An 18756-nucleotide genomic window follows, 5' to 3' on the forward strand; every position below is an offset into this window, starting at 1 on the left:
ATATAGGCTGCATTGTCTGGCCGCTCGGTTTTTGGACCGGCCGCCTGGTCATTTGTCCAAGCTCGCTCACACAGGTACATCCACTGGTCGTGGGTTTTTCCCTTGAGGTAGGTCGTGGGTTTTTGCCCGACCTCAACCTGGACCCATTATATATATAGGGTGCCAGGGTGGCTCTTGTCATTATGTATTGTTCAGCCCTTGGCTACAGCTACATAGAGAGAGTGGGGGGCTGATCGCCCTCCCCTTCCACATGCGTTTGTGTCTCTTGTCTCTCTCTCTCTCTCCTCACCTACCACTTCCGCACACTTCTCACAAAAGGGACTCCTTTCTAAGTCAATAAATGCAAAGGTGAAGCTATCTCTGCAAACTTCCGAATGAACCACCAATAATAAGAGCACAAGCCCAAAAAGCTGCGAACTTCGTGAACATTCTTTAGGTCAAGCCAATCGCAGATAGTCTCAATTTTGGCCAGGTCCATCTGTACTCCTTCTGTTGAGATAATGTGTCCCAAGAAATGTATCTCCAGTAAGAAAAACTCGCTCTTTTTGGCATTAATAACCAATCTATACTTGCGCAATGCTTGAAAGACCTGTTAGCAGATGGTGTCGGTGCTCTATGCAGGAGTCCATTCTTCATCCTTGTCCCGGGTAAGAAAACTCGCTCTTTTTGGCATTAATAACCAATCTATACTTGCGCAATGCTTGAAAGACCTGTAGCAAATGGTGTCGTTGCTCTATGCATGAGTCCATTCTTCATCTAACTTCATCCTTGGAAAAAACTATAATGTCGTCAAAGAAAGTGTCGACAAAAGACCGATATTCTCGGAAAATTGTAACAGACTTGGACAATCCAAGTCAAGAATCAATCACGACAGCACCAAATAACCACTTCAAAACAATTCACAGATCACAATAGATTTGCACTGGCCCTGCAGAGTTCCGTGCCTGGAGATATTGGCCCCAAATACTGACGCCCCTTTCGGTATTTCTTTTTGTATTCATCAATTCAAAGTACGAGAGTGGCTTGGGATTCACTCTCAGGCTCTGCGTCTAGATGCTCTGAGAAGTGAGGCCCTCACCACTAATTTAAAGGTTACAAGGGATGCCCAAAAGCAGAGCCCCAAAAGCTTGAAAGCAAAAGCAAATTCTCTCTCTCTCTCAATGAGAGTTAAAATAAAGCAATTCAACTCTCTCTCTCATCCAAAATCCTTGCGTAGCAAAAAGCTAGGATTTGCGTCGCTCATCATTAAAATAAAATAAAAATAAAAAAATTTAAAACGCCTCCGCGATTTCCGGAAATTAGGGTTTCTGCTGTCCGCCACGTCATCACTTTCTGACATACCCCCCTCTTGAAAGCATTGTAATGGACCGCGATTACGCTTGCAAAACCGACAAAATCCATAAACCGTCTTAGCAAACACTGACTGTTAGTACCTACGTACTAGGAACACACATCTAGCACATGTACAAAATCGACAGTCACATCACACGACATCACAAGACATCACATGACATTCAAAATTCATTCGGATCTTAGACCATGATTTATCGGCAATGTAGCTAGCAATCACATCTAGGTCCAATCGGGACCTCATCGATGTCCGATTGACTAACCCCTATTGCAACCATGTCTATTCGAGATCAAGTAGACCAAAATGCTGTAGTCATTTCGTCTATCAGTTCCTACACTCAAAAGAAGTCAAGAACAAATTAGTATCATTATCAAGAATTCCATTTCATAAAGTCATCCAGCAGAATACTGTCAGCTCTCGGTATCCCTGAAGCTCAAAGAGACATCAATGACTTTAGTATCAAAATCAAGGCATCTGTTGACAAAGGAGCGGAGTAACTCCCCTCTTGTGAATCCCACTGCACCAGATCTTCGGCCGAGCTGAATTTCTGGGTTCCGTTTGGAGTAGACTATGCTAAACCAAAACATCGAGGTAAAGTTTCACAATCCGAGGAGTATCTGCTAGGTCCTCCTCCTCCATCCGCTTCGCATCAATTGCACGAAATTTCTTGAACTTAACCAAGAACCGCCTTCGGACTTTACCTTTCTTCGTATCCGTATGTGCCAAAATCTGTTCAGAAACAAGGGTCTCCTCGTTTTCTTCTACTGCGGGTTGCTCATCAGGCTCCCCATCATCAAGCACATCACCCTTAACAGGTTTCAAGAGACTCACATGCAATGCATTGTGAATCCTTCAAGTATCTGGCAGTTTCAATCGGAAGGAGACATCATTTATCTTTTCAGTAATCTGGAAAGGTCCGTAGTATAGCATACTAAGCTTTGGAAAAAGCCTCTCCTTTCCCTTTTTCTTTCTCAGGCGTGCCTTCTCAAAAGTAAGAGCACCCAATCATCCTCCTTCAGTTTCAAGTCACGACGATGGCGATCCGCTGCCTTTTTCTGTCGTTCTTGAGACTTCTGCAAAGTCTCGCGAACCTTGGCAAAAGCCATATCCAAATCTCGCGAATATTCATCCGCTTCAAATATCTAATCTTTTGTGCTCAGGAAGGATGGAAGCTTCGCAGCACTTTCAACAATCTCAAATGGCGTCTTCCCCGTCGAAGAGTGTATCTTGTTATTGTAGGCAAATTCCACAAAAGGTAAGTTCTTTTCCCATTGAGTCTTCTGATCCGAGATACAAGACTTCAATAAATCTAAAACCACTGAATTGGCAATGCAGATTGCCCGTCAGTCTGCAAGTGGAACGATGACGAGAACTACAACCGCGTGCCAATGTTCTCCCAAATTGCCTTCCAAAACAAACTCATAAATCTGGGGTCTCTGTCGGAGACAATCGTCTCAGACGTGCCATGTAATCAAAAAATCATTGTGATCATTCTATGTTCTCAGGAGATCAAAAATGAAATCCGTTTCAATATTTTCCTAGGGGCGAGTGGGTATGGGTAAAGGCTCTAACAATTCCTGTGTCTTATGGCTGTCAAACTTGACCTTTTGGCATACTGCGCACAAACTCTTCCACATCCTTTTGAGTCTCGTCCAAGAGAAGTATCTCTCTACTCCTTCATGGTGGTAGCAATGCCGCGGTGACCCGTAAAAGGTGGACAGTGGCATTCAGTCATAACCTTTTTCCGCAATGGTTGTGTAACGGACAACATAGTCTTTCTCATCAAGTAGCCTTCCTGAAGGGAGTATCCAGCTACTGTCTCCCCATCCCGTATCCGTGTGAAAATATCTGCAAAATCTGTATCTGTGGCATACTGATCGACCATATCCTCGAAGCTCCTATGATGTATCGCGGAAATAGCCGGAACCAACGGCTTTCGAGACAAAGCATCTGCCACCACATTCTTTTGTCCCTGCACATGGACAATCTGGAAGTGAAACTGTGACAAGATGTTCGCCCACCGCATCTGCTTTTCCAAAAGCTGCTCCTATGGCAAGAAGCAGCGCAAACTCTGATGGTCTGTAAAGACAGTAAAATCAGCTCCGAGTAGGTAATGCCGCCACTAAGTAAGAGCATGGATAACCACCAAAAGCTCTTTCTCATAAATCTGTGTTGTCATCTCCGGCCTAGAGAACAATCGGCTCTCGTAAGCAATGACCTGGCCTTCTTGCATCAAGACCACACCCAGACTACGACCATAAGCATCACAAAATACTTCAAATGACTTCTGCAAGTCCGGCAAAGTGAAAACTGGTCCCGTAGTCAATTTCTCTTTCAATGTCTGAAAGCTAGTCACCTTTGTGGATCCCCACGAGAAAGGGACTCCTTTCTGTATCAAGATATGCAAAGGGGAAGCAACCTCTGCAAACTTTCGAATGAATCGTCTGCAGTACGAACACACTCCCAAGAAGCTTTCAACTTCATGGACATTCTTCAAATCGGGCCAATCACAGATAGTGTCTATCTTGGCCGGATCCATTTGCACTCTTGTTGTTGCTGAGACAAAGTGTCCCAAAAAAAATGTATCTCTGAAGCATATGATCTCTGTGTTCTGCTTCATTCTTGGAGAAAACAATGATATCATCAAAGAAAGTGCCAACAAATAGCTTGTACTCTTGAAAAATCATGTCCATCATCCGGTTAAATGTCGCAGGAGCATTGGTTAAGCCAAAAGGCATCACCAAAAACTCAAATAACCCAAAAGTCGTCCGAAAGGCTGTCTTGTAGACGTCTCCCAACGTGATTCGGATATGATGATATCCACTCTTCAAGTCAATCCTGCTAAAGCACGAGGATCCTTGTAACCTGTCGAGTATATCATCGATCCTAGGAATCGGAAATCTGTTCTTGATGGTGATTTCCTTGAGAGTGCTATAATCGATACACATTCTCCAAGATTCGTCTTTCTTCAAATCCAATAACAGTGGAGAGCAATACGGTGAAGTACTATGCTGGACAAGACCCTTTTCCAAGAGGTCTTTCATTGGTTCATAATCTTTTCATTCTGTACTCGGCTCACACGGTAAGGTGGCCGGTTCGGTGGCGTGCTTCCAGGTATCAGATCAATGGTTTGATCTTCAGGCCCTCTGAAAAGCAATCGGCATGAGTGTGGAGAAAAATCTTGGCGTTCTTTTGATCAGGTCAAAATATATTCAACCTTTATCCATCGTTCAGTTCTCTCCCAAAAGAATGAGTAAGAAACTGAAGCTCATCAAGTACAATCTCTAAGCCCTTCATTTATCAAAGTCGCTTTCTCGACCCGATAGTCAACCACGGCGTAGTTCTTGTGGTACCAAGGGATCCTGAGTAGAACGTCACTCGTGTGCCCTGAACACCCCTGTCATTGCAAACAAAGTTTGCCAATGCTCGGTGTAATGGCAACATCCCATCCAGGTGCCAGTCAAACTACCTCCGCCTGTGGCATCAGTCTGTCGGGCGTAATTCCAAATCAAGCCGCCAATTCCAAGTGAAAAGAAGTTGGCCTTGGCTCCTTCAAAAGAGCTTCCTGATCCTTCACGTTGCCCCAAAAGCGGCAAAGTTTGTACTTTCATTCATTAGATTCGATGCCGGTCCCACGCCATGTGGTACCAGTTCTGCTTTTCTATCTGCCTTTTCTGCCACGTTCCTCAGCTGTTCTCAGGCCTGTCGTCGTCTTTATCATTCTGTTCTTTCTGTGCCTTTTTAGGGCACTTCGCAGAGATATGTCCATGTTCCCCGCATCCAAAGCACTTCTCCTCTCTGATTAAGCGAGCTCTCTCCTCGGAGTAAACTTGGGTTGTGCATCCTTTTTCTCTGGGTTGCTCTTTTTTCTTTCTACTTTCATTCCCAAAAGTCTGTTCGGCTCGTTGTGTCATGGCCTCATCTGTGGGGTAGGTCAGACTGCCAGAGTGAATGGCAAAGCCCCGCTTCGCATGACTCATCAACTCCTGAATAGAAGCTGACTTCTTTTCCAAGCAGTGATCTCGGATCTCTGTAGGTAGACCCAAGGTAAACCGCTCAATCTGTTCTCTGAACGAGATCTTCTTGAATGAAGAGGCGGGTAGAAAAGAGCTCCAGAATCTTTCATAGTAAGCATTGATTGTATCTTTCTTGGTCATCCGAAGATGGTTCCAAGCAGCTCGTATATCTCGTTCATATTCTTGCGTCAACTAAGAAGAAATAAAAAGCTTCTTAAATTTCAGCCATTTAACTGGCGCAGTCTTGTTTAAAAGAAGCATGGACCACCAAGTACGAGCATTCCCCTTAAAGTAAGAGGCAGCTCTCCGAATCTTGGAGTGCTCTGATTCGAGTCCTCCCGCGAAAGTGATGTCAAACTGCTGTATTAAAGACAATGCCTTCGAAGCATCTGAGTATCCTGAAAAAGTATCAAACTTGATCGAGTGGCCACCTTCCTTAAACTCTCGGACTTTCTTGCTTTTATCTTCAAGAAAGTCATACTGGTTAGCTTTGTAAAAATTCTTCTTGTTCGCATAAAAGTTTGTCATCGAAATCTGAGCTGTCTGTAGACGAGTCCTCAATAGAACTGTCAGTCTCTGGGCGAGATGTAGCCTTCTTTGCCTTTTTCTTGCCCTTTTCAAAGCTTTGTTTCTTGCTTCGCTTTTTACCTTTTCTGTCTTCTTCGCTCGAATCTGAAGAGCTAGAAGAACTGTCAGATGAAGAAGAAGAAGAAGAAGAACTGGGTACTCCTTCAAATCGAACACGCTTCTTCCGTTTCTTTGCCTTGTCAAAAGTTGACTGATGACCCAAATATCCTGGGAAATCAATGCCTTTCTTCTGCTTTTTGCCGTGCTTTTTGGCTTTCTTTTGCGCGTCAAAAAGCTGAGCAACCATGCATCAACCACCTCTTCTAATTCCTTCTCTGAATATTTCTTGTGAGCAGAAGGTTTCTTGAGAGTGGGTGTAGTGGTTTTCTGCCATTGCTCATGCACTTCTTGAAAAGAAGTCTCGCTCATATATTTTGTAAATTTTGGGTCCTTCGCAAAATTGAGCATCATCTTCGTTGCATCACCGATCAACTGGCGACGCTCCATCTCTCGCCGCTCCGCCTGAGTAGGCCGAGGCGGGCCATACTCTGCCGGAATCTTCGTTGTGATCCCTGCCCACATCTCCAGATGCAGAGGGAGTCGACTCATCCTTGTGTGAAGCCATAGGTGCCGCGGAAAAAAAATTGGGGATCGGATTTCTCGTAGAAGAGAAATCAGCCGTGCTCTGATACCACTGTAACAGACTTGGACACTCCAGTCTCCAAGTCAAGAATCAATCGCAACGGCACCAAATAACCACTTCAAAACAATTCACAGATCACAATAGATTTGCACTGGCCCGGCGGAGTTCCGTGCCTGGAGATATTGGCCCCAAAGACTGGCGCCCCTTTCGGTATTTCTTTTTGTATTAATCAATTCAAAGTACAAGAGAGTGGCTCAGGATTCACTCTCAGACTCTGCGTCCAGATGCTCTGAGAAGTGAGGCCCTCACCACTAATTTAAGTTAAAATAAAGCAATTCAACTCTTTCTCTCATCCAAAATCCTTGCGTAGCAAAAAGCTAGGATTTGCGTCGCTCATCATTAAAAATAAATTTTTATTTTTTAAAAAAATTTAAAACGCCTCCGCGATTTTCAGAAATTAGGGTTTTTGGCAAAAATTAGGGTTTGCATGAATTTTAGGGTTTCTGGCAAAAATTAGGGTTTTTGTTGTCCACCACGTCATCACTTTGTGACAAAAATCCTATCCATCATTCGATTAAATGTTGCTTGAGCATTTGTAAGTTCAAAAGGCATCACCAAAAATTCGTATAAACCAAAACTTGTCCGAAAGGCTGTCTTGTAGTCATCTCTTGGAGCGATTCTGTTATGATTATATCCGCTTTTCAAATCAATCCTGCTGAAACAAGAGGATCTCTGAGTCTATCAAGAATATCATCGATCCTTGGAATAGGGAATCTGTTCTTGATGGTGATTTTGTTGAGAGCTCTATAATCAATACACATTCTCCAAGTTCCCTCCTTCTTTAGTACTAACAAAACCAGAGAACAGTAAGGTGATGTACTAGGTTGGATGAGACCCTTTTCTAGAAGTTCTCTAACTTGGTTCATGATTTCTTCAGTCTGGGCTCGGCTAACTCGATAAGGTGGCCGGTTCGGTGGTGTGCTTCCGAGAATCAAGCCAATGGTGTGGTCCTCAGGACAAGGTGGCGGTAACTCGCCTGGCAGGCTTTCTGAGAAACAGTCAATATGTGTGTGCAAAAATTCTTGTCGTTCTTTATCCGCAATTCAGACATATTGGTCCTTTGTTCATCGTTCAATTCTTTCAAGTAGATCAAATATACAAAAAGACTGGATTTCATTAAATTGCCGATACAATGGGGACGAACTCGCCCTTCAGTTTTACATCAAGTACAATTTTCTTGCCCTTCTCATTCGTCAAAGTCGCTTTCTTGGCCGGATAGTCAACCACAACGTTGTTCTTGTGGTACCAAGGGATTCCTAGGAGGACTCACACCCTTCCAAAGGCATGATGTAAAAGTCCTCGTGCCCTAAATACCCCTGACAATGCAAACAAAGTTTGCCAATGACAGGTGTAATGGCAACATCCCGTCCGGGTGCCGCTAGAACTGCCTCTGTCTATGGCTCCATCCTGTCGGGCGTAATTCCAAGTCGAGCCGCCAATTCAAGTGAAATGAAGTTGGGCTTGGCTCCTCCTTCAAAGAAGATGAGGGCTTCCTAATCTTTTACTTTGCCCCATGTGCGGCAAAGTTCTCTGCTTTCGTCCATCTGACTTGGGTCGATCCCCATACAATCTGGTATCAGTCCTGCTTTCATCTTGCCTTTTCTGCCACATTCTTTTGCTGCTCTGGAGCTCTCTGGCCTATCTTCTGATTGTCCTCGCTGTGCCTTTTCAGGGCACCTCGCAGAGATGTGTCCTTGTTCTCCGAAGTCAAAACACTTCCCCTCTTTGAGATATTCGGTTCTCTGCTCCTCGGTCAATCGGGGTCATGCATCCTTCTTTTTCTGGAACTTCCTCTTTCTTCTATTTTCATTTGTCGAACTTTGTTCGGTCCTTGGTGTCGAAACTTCATCAGTGGGGTAAGTCAGGTTACCCAAATGTATAGAGAATCCCCGCTTAGCATGTCCCATCAATTGTTGTATGGACTCGGACTTCTGGTCAAGGCAGTAATCTCAGATCTCTTTGGGAAGTCCACAGCAACACCGCTCGATTTACTTCTTGAAAGTGACCTTCTTGAAAGAAGAGGTCGGTAGAAAAGCATCCCAAAATCTTTCACAATAAGCATCCAAAGTGTCACCCTTGGTCATCCGAAGATGGTTCCAAACGGTTCTCACATCTCGTTCGTACTCCTGAGTCAACCAAGAAGAAATAAAGAGCAGTTTGAACTTTAACCACTTAATCGGGACTTCTCTTCTCAAAAGAAGAATGGACCACTACGTTCATGCATTTCCTTTCAAGAATGATGTTGCTTTCTTGATCTTGGAGTGCTCTGAGTAGCACCTTCCAGAGAATGCTATGTCAAACTGTTGAATAAAGGCTAAAGCCTTTGGAGCATCTCGAAACCCTGAAAAGGTTTCAAACTTTACTGCATGTCCACCCTCTTTAGCTGCCTTGGTCTTTTCCCCTTGTCCTCTAGAAAATCACATTGATTGGCTCTATAAAAGTGTTACTTCTTTGCATAAAACATATGATCATCGGAGTCCGAACTGTCAGAGGAGGATGTCTCCTCAGTAGAACTGTCAAAAACGGATCGGAATGTCACGTGACACATCCAACCCTATGTGTCCGTGGACAAGCTACAACATGTCCAGTCAGTCCAGTCAATCTAGATTTAGAAGTGATCTGGCACTTTTGTGAGACTGTTCGCAGACCGTGCATGCCCAGTCACTTAGTATAGATGCATATCCTCTGGTTGCACACAGCATGATCATAAGCATTCCCATCAGAATCCATCAAAATCCTTCGGGGGAATTTTCCAATGCATTTAGCCTATTTTACCTATTTTTGACATTTTTCACTTATTATTTTTAAGTGACTTTTGTTGGAAAGTAGGTAGGGCAAATTGAGTAAGTTTGTATATAAGCAAACCTAGGCTAGCACTAAATGGCAGAAGAGGCAACAGGAGCCAAGCTCAACAGGCAACTTCTCAAGCAAGAACCTTGGCGGTTTTCCCCTCCAAGCAAGATCCCATCCTATCGTTTTCATCAAATCGCCCTAGCTTCACAAATACCTAGCGTTTCCAGCAGGTCTTCACCGCATAGCCATCACAGGACTTGGCATTTCCAGATCTCCCTCATCGCCAGCAGATTCCCAGGCCTAGCGTTTTGCTACAGTAGCGTTTTTGACAGATTTCAGCCTGGCGTTTTTCAGCAATGAAACAACAATAGATTCAGACCTAAAAGAGTAGCAGATTCAGCCCAAAGAACTTCGGTTTTCAGCCCTACAGTAGATGCAGATTTTCAGCCCTAAATACCAGTAAAATCAACGTTTTCCTTAGCGTTTTCCGCAACAGCAGATTTCAGCCCATAGCGTTTTTGGACAGCAGATAAAAGATTGCAGATTTCAGCCCATAATTCTGTCTCGCCATCACCGTCGTCGTCACCGACATAGCCTAGACTTGCATCAGTCACATGCATCCCCATTGTACCAAGTTGTGCAATCAATAGTAGACCACTCTCGCCGACGAGAGTGGGACCTTCAGAGGAGGGTTTTACGTCTTTGGTGTCGTATTACTCTCTTCTCTCTCTATCTCTCAGTTTCATACACTTGCACGCACAGTGTCCACTCACTTTGTTTGTGATCATAGCACTCTCTCATTAAGAACGGAAGGCTCTAAGAACAAAAGGAACCTTGAGCACAGCTCGGAGCACTCATCTTGAGCAAAGCGCAAACATTCATTCCGCTGCACCTAACATTGGTATCAGAGCTTTGGTAGTGTTCTGTATCACTCAAGGAAAGAACCACAAGAACCACATAAATTTTTTTGCTTGTTGAGGTCGCACGAACCCAAGTTCGCTTGGGCGTGTCGATTCCTAATCGTGTTTTTGAAGAGTGACAGGAATCCCAGGAAAGAAGGGCTTGTCCAGCCTCCCCTTGTGCCTCTTTTCACTCATTGAGAGCGGACCGTGCACTTAGCGGCCGGCCAATCGACGTGAGGTGGGAAAAAGCAACCTTAGTGTGAGCACAAGGCCGCCAAGGGGTGCGCCCGCAGAAAAGAGTAGAACTCGGGTGAAGAGAAGATCCTTCTCTAACACAGATTGCAAGCAAAAGAAGAACCTCAAGACCCTCAAGAACCCAAGAACCCAAGACCCTCAAGAACCCTAGTTCCTCGTGAACTTAAGAACCAAAGATCATAGTGCATGGTCATCACCCGAAGCGGAATGGATACTTCGCATACAGGTAATGAGCATGAGAGAGGCGAAGAAGAGTTCTTCCCACCAAGAGATTTTTCCGACCCTTCCCCTTCTCCATCTACGCCACAAGTTGTACCAACTTGCATGGAGGCGATGGTCAAGTCGATGTTGGACATGATGGCCCAACAACAAGAAGCCAATCGCGAAGCGACTCGCCTTGCGCTGGCACAACAAGAAGCGAATCGAATTAAGTTGGCACAACAAGAAGCAAATCGCATTGCTTTAGAACGCAAGCGCAATGAACGAAACGAAAGAAAAGCACAAAGAAAGGAGGAACGGGAAGCTCAAACAACGGCCTTGAAGGCCGAGCGTGAGGCTCAAAGAGAACTACGCACTCAAGAATTGGTTCGACAAGTACTTGCCTCGAAGTTCAAACCAGCCAAATCATGGGAGTTCCTCAAGTAGCGCAAGCCACGAGGCGGATTCCAACAATCCAGACACAGAGTAGTTGACCTTCAGTAAGTATGATGGTAAGATGGATTCTACAGTAATTCATTCTTGGTTGCATCAATTTTGCGACAACTAAGAAGACAGGGAATAGCAAGGTTTTGACGGCAGCTATGTACCTTGCCGGTGATGCCATCAATTGGTACCACGCATGGCAAGAGGCACAGTTAGTCGCGCACCTAGAGGAAGCCGACGAATTCACGCCCCTTTCCTTCAATTGGGCTGATTTCCAAGACAAGCTCAAGGCGCGGTTTATGCCACCTCAGTACCTCGCACGATTGAAGGACGATTGGCGCGCTCTCAAGAAAAATGGTATGCCGTTTATGTCTTTTTCTAATCGTGTTTTGCAGCTAGGTACCCAATTACGCAAGTCGGATGATGAACGCAAAGAGGCATTCCTTTATGGATTGGACGAGTATATCAAGTACGATGTCGAGGTGCTCGATCCAATCGATCTCAACAAGGCGGTAGAGATTGCTCTCGCACAGGAGATGAAGCACAACAAGGGAAAGCCTAAGGAGAACAAGACTTCCACAAGTACCTCTCAGACTTCTCAGAACCCTCAGAATAGTAAGAACGGTAAGACTGGTAAGAACGGTAACTCTTCTAACCAATCTTCCAACAGTCTCTCAGAAAAGAATTCTTCCAAAGAACCTTAAGGGTAAGGCTAACACAATTGCTAAACCTAAGCTTACTCCAAATGAAAAGGTAGCACAAGGAATTGTAGGAGGATACATCACGTCGGAAGAGCAAAGCACTTATTCTAAGGAAGGTCGTTGTTTTCATTGTCACATTAAGGGTCACATAAAAAGAACATGTCCTAAGCTTGAATCGAATGAATCTAAAGAATCCACAGAACCCACTTCCTCTGTCAATGCAATTACTGATAACACGAGTGTGCCCCCAAGTTTCTCTTAACCCTCCCATGGATGATTCTCTCATTAAAAGTTATGGTCATATGTCGGGGCAGCGTTTTGTCATATTGTTTAACCCAGGTAGTATGCATAATGTGATTAGTCCCTCTCTTGTTGAGAGAGCCCACCTAAAAGTTAGTCAGAAATCTCCTCTCGAGGTCTCTGGCTTTGTTCCCGGAATGGACTCTCTCATCACGCAAGAGTGTCTTGGTGTGTTGTTTTCAATTCAACAAGCTACTTTCCGTAGAAGATTTTTTATCTCTCCGCTCTCAGGATGTGATATGATTTTGGGCATTCAATGGTTTCGTGAGCTTAACCCTCTCATTGATTGGGAGGCTAACACTTTCACTCTCTATGCCAAAAGTGACTCTCCCATTGTCATTCGTGGAGAGGAAGTTGTTCATTCTCCCTCTCTCATTGCTAATGTGCAGGACAAGATTAAACGGATTTGGGGAAAGGACACTCTCTTAGTCTCTTCTTCTCCCAAGCATGAGACGCAGGATTTGCATGATTATGAGAGGCATGATGAATTGAATGACAATGATAAGCATGATGATATTTTGAATGATAATGATGAGCATGATGATTTGGATGACAATGACAAGCATGATGATTTGAATGATCAAGATGTGATTTCTTACGAGCATGATGCTTTGCATGATCAAGATGTGATTTCTCACGAGCATGATGATTTGCATGATCAAGGTGTGATTTCTCACAAGCATGATGAGTTGCATGAAGATGAGGTGATTGTTCACAAGAAGGATGATGTGTTAGTTGATACTTTCTCTAGTGAAGCTAACCTCATTGCCGAGACGATCAGTCACGAAGACCCGATCTTGGCTTTCGAGCCTAGGTCCCAAGAACCCCTTCAGGAAGAACCGATCTTGGCTCTCGAGCCTAGGTCCAAAGAACCCTCACAGGAAGTATTATGTGTTCGCATGATTAATACGCACGCATTGTACGAGTGTTTCATTCGTGATTGTTTCCTGTATTTTTGTCAGCATCTTTATGTGATCCCTTTTACTAGGCATGACATATTGTATGTTGAGCAGGTTTCACTCATGGATGAGCACGAATGTATGCGGATTTTTCATGAAAAGCAGAAAAGTATACATTCAAGGAAGTCACAATCCATGTCTCTTCCTTGGCATGACACAATCGTAGAAAGAGCACATGGAAGTATGAGCACCAAGCATGGGCATTTCCGTTGTGAATTGCCACAGTTGATTGATTTGGATCAGAAGAGGAAGATTCGATCTCATTGTTTGCGTGTGTGCGGTGAACAGTTTGGCACTCCGTCTCTTTGTTTATCTACATTGCATGCACAGTCTTTGAGGAAGACAAGATTTTTTTCCACTCACTTTACATGGAATGGGTATGTTCATGTTTTGTGTTGGAAATAGTTTCAGGAATTTTCAGCCATGGAGATTCTTGAAGAAGAAAGAAGCAGGACTCTAGACGAAGTTGAAGCATCGAAGGAGCCACAGAAGACTGTCGCTTTTGGCGCGGCCCAAAGAAGCAAGCGTTGTATACCTTTATGAAGTTCAAGTACCGCACGACCCAGAGCGGAGTGTTGGGAGCTCATCAGCGGCCTAGCTCTCTGGTTCATCTGGCGGGCCCGTTGTTTCCGCATCTTTGAGGCTCGCCTTGTACCACCAGCAGAGACTGTTCGTGACTTTTGGCTAGAGCTGATCCATACTCTCAGAGGACAGCTTGAGGGACTACAGGGCAGCTCCGACCGCATGGGGGAGCGCCGCGAGGCTTTCCTTCGACTCTGGCGCCCTAGGCCGTTCTACTCCATGGTCCAGGGGGTGCTCAGATGGCACTACTGTCCACCTGTGTGGCTTTTCCCTCCTCCCATCTCTTGATTTAGCCCCATTGTACATATGCTGTTTTTTCATTGGGAGAGTCTCCCCACCATGCTTGTTGTAGCCCTCTCTTGCAGAGGTGGATGTAGCCCTATGGGCAGTTTTCATTAACTAATAGAAGGATCTTTTTCTCAAAAAAAAAAAAAAGTACCGCACGACCCACACATCAGCGTGGGCCACCGAAGAGTCCCTTCCAGGATTCCGGATGCTATTGGCGATCTCCCTCAACGCCATACAGTTCAGTACCGTACCTCACTTTGAAAAGGAGGGGATGTCACGTGACACATCCAACCCTATGTGTCCGTGGACAAGCTACAGCATGATCAGGGTTCAGTCAATCCAGTCATTCTAGATTTAGAGGTGATCTGGCACTTTTGTGAGTCTGTTCGCAGACCGTGCATGCCCAGTCACTTAGTGTAGATGCATATCCTCTAGTTGCACACAGCATCATCATAAGCATTCCCATCAGAATCCATCAAAATCCTTCAGGGGAATTTTCCAATGCTTTTAGCCTATTTTTTACCTATTTTTGACATTTTTCACTTATTATTTTTAAGTGACTTTTGTTGGAAAGTAGGTAGGGCAAATTGAGTAAGTTTGTATATAAGCAAACCTAGGCTAGCACTAAATGGCAGAAGAGGCAACAGGAGCCAAGCTTAACAGGCAACTTCTCAAGCAAGAACCTTGGCGGTTTTCCCCTCCAAGCAAGATCCCATCCTAGCGTTTTTCATCAAATTGCCTAGCTTCACAGATACTTAGCGTTTCCAGCAGGTCTTCACCGCATAGCCATCACAGAACTTGGCGTTTCCAGATCTCCCTCATCGCCAGCAGATTCCCAGGCCTAGCGTTTTGCGACAGTAGCGTTTTTGACAGATTTCAGCCTGGCGTTTTTCAGCAATGAAACAACAGTAGATTCAGCCCTAAAAGAGTAGCAAATTCAGCCCACAGAACTTCAGTTTTCAGCCCTACAATAGAAGTAGATTTTCAGCCCTAAAGACCAGCAAAATCAGCGTTTTCCTTAGCATTTTCCGCAACAGCAGATTTCAGCCTATAGCGTTTTTGGACGGCAGATAAAAGATTGCTGATTTCAGCCCTTAATTCGTTCTTGCCAACACCGTCGTCGTCACCGACAGCCTAGACTTGCATCAGTCACATGCATCCCCATTGTACCAAGTTGTGCAATCAATAGTAGACCACTCTCGCCGACGAGAGTGGGGCGTTCGGAGGAGGGTTTTACAACGTCTCTGGTGTCGTATTACTCTTCTCTCTCTATCTCTCAGTCTCGTACACTTGCACGCGCAGTGTCCACTCACTTTGTTTGTGATCATAGCACTCTCTCGTTAAGAACGAGAGGCTCTACCTTCCATAAGAACAAAAGGAACCTTGAGCACAGTTCGGCGCACTCATCTTGAGCAAAGCGCAAACATTCATTCCGTTGCACCTAACACGAAATCTGCTCTTCTTTTCCTTCTTCTTGTTCTTTCCAAAACTTTGATTCTTGCTTCGCTTCTTGCCCTTTCTATCCTCCTCACTCGAGTCAGGGGAGGAAGAGCTATCCAAACTGTCAGAAGAAGAAGAAGACCCGGGTAGTCCTTCGAAACGTACATGCTTCTTCTGTTTTCGTGCATTTACAAAAGAAGATTGACGGCCCAAGTAACTCGGGTAGTCGGTCCCCTTGTTGCGCTTCTTCAATTGTTTCTTCAATGGCTTCTTCGCTTCTAGAAGTTGATTGATTCGTTTTTCGACGACATCATTAAGTTCTTCTTCAATAAACATCCTTGAGGTAGGAAGTTGCTTAAAGGCTGGTTTTATGGGTGACTCAATGGCTTTCTGCCAATGAGTATGCACTTCATTTATTGGGTGCCGGGTCAAAAATTTGGCATGTTGTGGATCCTATGCAAATTGAAGCATCTGCTTTGTGCACTCATCAACCTGCTGTTGACGTTGCATCTCCATAAGCTGGTACTCCGTAGGCCGAGGTGGCCCGTACTCGTGCTCTGCTAATCCACTCGAATTCTCCGTACTGCCTCCCGTTCCCGATGTGGTAGAAGGAGTCGTCTGATTCTTGCTTGAATCCATGTGTGTCGCGAGAAAAGGGATCGGATTTCCCGGTAAAAGAGAAGTCGATTGAGCTCTGATACCACTGTAACAAACTTGGACACCCAAGTCTAGAATCTGTTCCGACACGAGAGAGATTCACTTTTAAAAACTTCACAAATTTAAATCACAGTACAACTGCGTCAACACGGCCCGGTGTAGTTCCGTGCCCAGAGAGATTGGCCCCAAAGATTGGTGCCCCTTTCGGTATTTCTTTTCTTACTAAAAATTGAGCAAGTGCACGTGCCTTGGGCTCTCCTCTTACACGTGCCTTGGGCTCTCCTCTGCTCACTCGTCCGTCAGCTCTATATCAACTAGAGAGAGCCCTAGGGTCTTATTTCAAGGCCCTTGGCCTTGGAAAAGCAGTAAAAAAGTTTTAGTTCGAAAGCATCTGTTGCCAAAAGCTAGCGCCCAAAACAGCCAGTGCGATTTGCGGAATTCCGTACAGCATGCCACGTCAGCAACGCAATTCGCGGGCGTCCGTACAGCCAACCACGTTAGCAGCTTCTACCCATTATTTTAATGTCTTTGTGTCTCTTTGGCCCCGTCGGCAGTTGCCCATTAGTTGGTCATGCCATGTCATCAGTTTGTGACACCACGTCATCATTTTGTGACACCATGTCTATCATCTCAACCTCCATCTCTAAGACATCCTTGGTCCTTTGATTGTAAGCAGCAACATGACATAACAACGTCAAGCACAGTTTTTGCATATGACGAATGGATGCAGACATGGAAGTATGATAAAAGTACAAATCAAATCCTCAATTAATTTCATACGTCAATTACTATTCAGCACCGGAAAAAAAATGCTACTTGTGACAACTATAATGCCTCTTTACAAGAGGATTTCTGTCTAGTGAAACCAGCAACCAAGGGAGAGGCCAGAAGAAGTAGCGGGCAGCCAAGAGCATGTGGGGGGATCACTCCTAAACTGCAACACAGAAATTGCAAGGCAAGAGAGCAGAGGGGCTGATGGAGGAGAGATCGCCCTAGATGGCGTGAGAGAGAAAACATTGGAAGAGAGAGAGAGAGAGAGAGAGAGAGAGAGAGAGAGAGAGAGAGAGAGAGAGAGATGTCAGCCCAAAAAGCCTGCAATGCATTTCTGTTGTAGGATACAGAAGGGGTGGCCCCTAGGGTCCCCTGTATAGTCCCCCTCGCACCTGTGGTCTTTTTTTTTTTTTCTTTTTTTTTTTTTGGAGGGGGGGGGGGGGGGGATGGTGTTATCATTTAGTGTATCTATGTGTGATCTTACAATCTGATCAATGTCTCTTGTCTAGAGGGGCAGATTATAGTCTATTTGTCTCTGTTTTCCCTCTTGCTCCGCACGTGTACCTGTGTACCGACCTATCGCTGCACTTCGACAAACATGCATACCCATCCAAAAAAATGCGGCAATCAGATGCTTAGCCTCCTAAATTGGAGAGAAAACATCCACATTGCCTGACCAACATACCTGAAACAAAGAAGCTAATGCTAAAACCACTAAGTTGAATGATCCTAGGCTTAAAAATAGCAATGACTTAGAAAACACACAAATTACTAGCAAAGAATGCAAATATTTATAGAGTGATGATAACATGCAAAATCATTTAAAGAAGCAAATCAACAATCTAGAGAAATCTATGAGTATCACTCCATCAATGTACATGTTACACGATACAAACGAGCACATGCCATAGCAAAGTTCACAAGGGCTGATCTTCACCAATAAACGGTTTTGTAAGTGAAAATCATTTCACATGCAAAGAACATCTTCATTATATCTGATAAAAGACCACACTAGGAAACGACCTGTTTTCTACAATCTTTAGGGCTGAAAATTATGATTTTCCAAAGGGAACAAAAAATTTGACAATCCCAACAAGTGGGAAACAAAGTTTTCTAGTTATGATGCAGCAGAACCAAACTTTCCTCATGCAAGCCTATACACCACAGCCAAACTATTAGGCACTGCTAGATGAACAGAAGTTTTAGACGTAAGACCAGAGAGAGAGAGAGAGAGAGAGAGAGAGAGAGAGAGAGATTAAATGGAGGCACCGCAACGTGTTCCTGAAAGTTGTAGGGGTTCTGCGCTAAGGAGGCCTCCAAATTGACAAGAAGAGCCTGACTTTCTCCTTCATCGTCTGAAAGAGGATCCTCCTCTGAGCTGCTACTGCTACTCTCGCTGCTACCTTCTCCGTCGCTGTCCTTTTCCTCTTCATCATCGCCACTAGGCATTTCCTGGTCTTGAAGTCCGTCCATGTTTGGGAGATGACGCGTTTCTAAGCAGCTAGAAACTCAAAACTCCAAGAGGAAGCCCCCTCTGCCAAACTATTTTTTGAAACATACGAAATGGAACACCCAAATCGTGGAGTTGTTTTCTTATAAATGCTCTAGATTGTTAAAATGGGGGTCATGCGCTCAAAAAAAAAAATAGGGAAAATTACCAAAATACCCCTCTAATTTGTGGAAATTCCCAAAATACCCCTCAAATTTCAAAAATTCCCAAAATACCCTTGTATCTATTTTTAGATGGATTGTTCACGATAACCTAATCTTTATTCTTTTTTGACAATGTATATCCGTTTTTTAGTGCTTAGCATGTAATTTGTCACAAA

The 18756-nt window shown here is 44.4% G+C and overlaps 1 protein-coding gene across 3 annotated transcripts in view; it reads right to left on the minus strand.

The window, feature by feature from the left end:
- Window positions 1-18481, minus strand: part of EMB140 (EMBRYO DEFECTIVE 140) — a 151117-nt gene extending 132636 nt beyond the window's left edge. For all 3 annotated transcript variants that reach the window (XR_015190240.1, XM_086529140.1, XM_086529139.1), the window contains exon 1: window positions 18197-18481. Coding sequence is in view for 2 of the 3 variants with exons in the window: in XM_086529140.1 (XP_086385266.1) it covers window positions 18197-18400 (204 nt within the window). In the remaining variant the exon portion in view is untranslated. The remainder of the gene's footprint in view (window positions 1-18196) is intronic.
- Window positions 18482-18756: the final 275 nt, after the last annotated feature.

This window comes from Adiantum capillus-veneris, chromosome 14, assembly GCF_014529385.1.
Source record: "Adiantum capillus-veneris isolate H3 chromosome 14, ASM1452938v2, whole genome shotgun sequence".
Taxonomy (NCBI): domain Eukaryota; kingdom Viridiplantae; phylum Streptophyta; class Polypodiopsida; order Polypodiales; family Pteridaceae; genus Adiantum; species Adiantum capillus-veneris.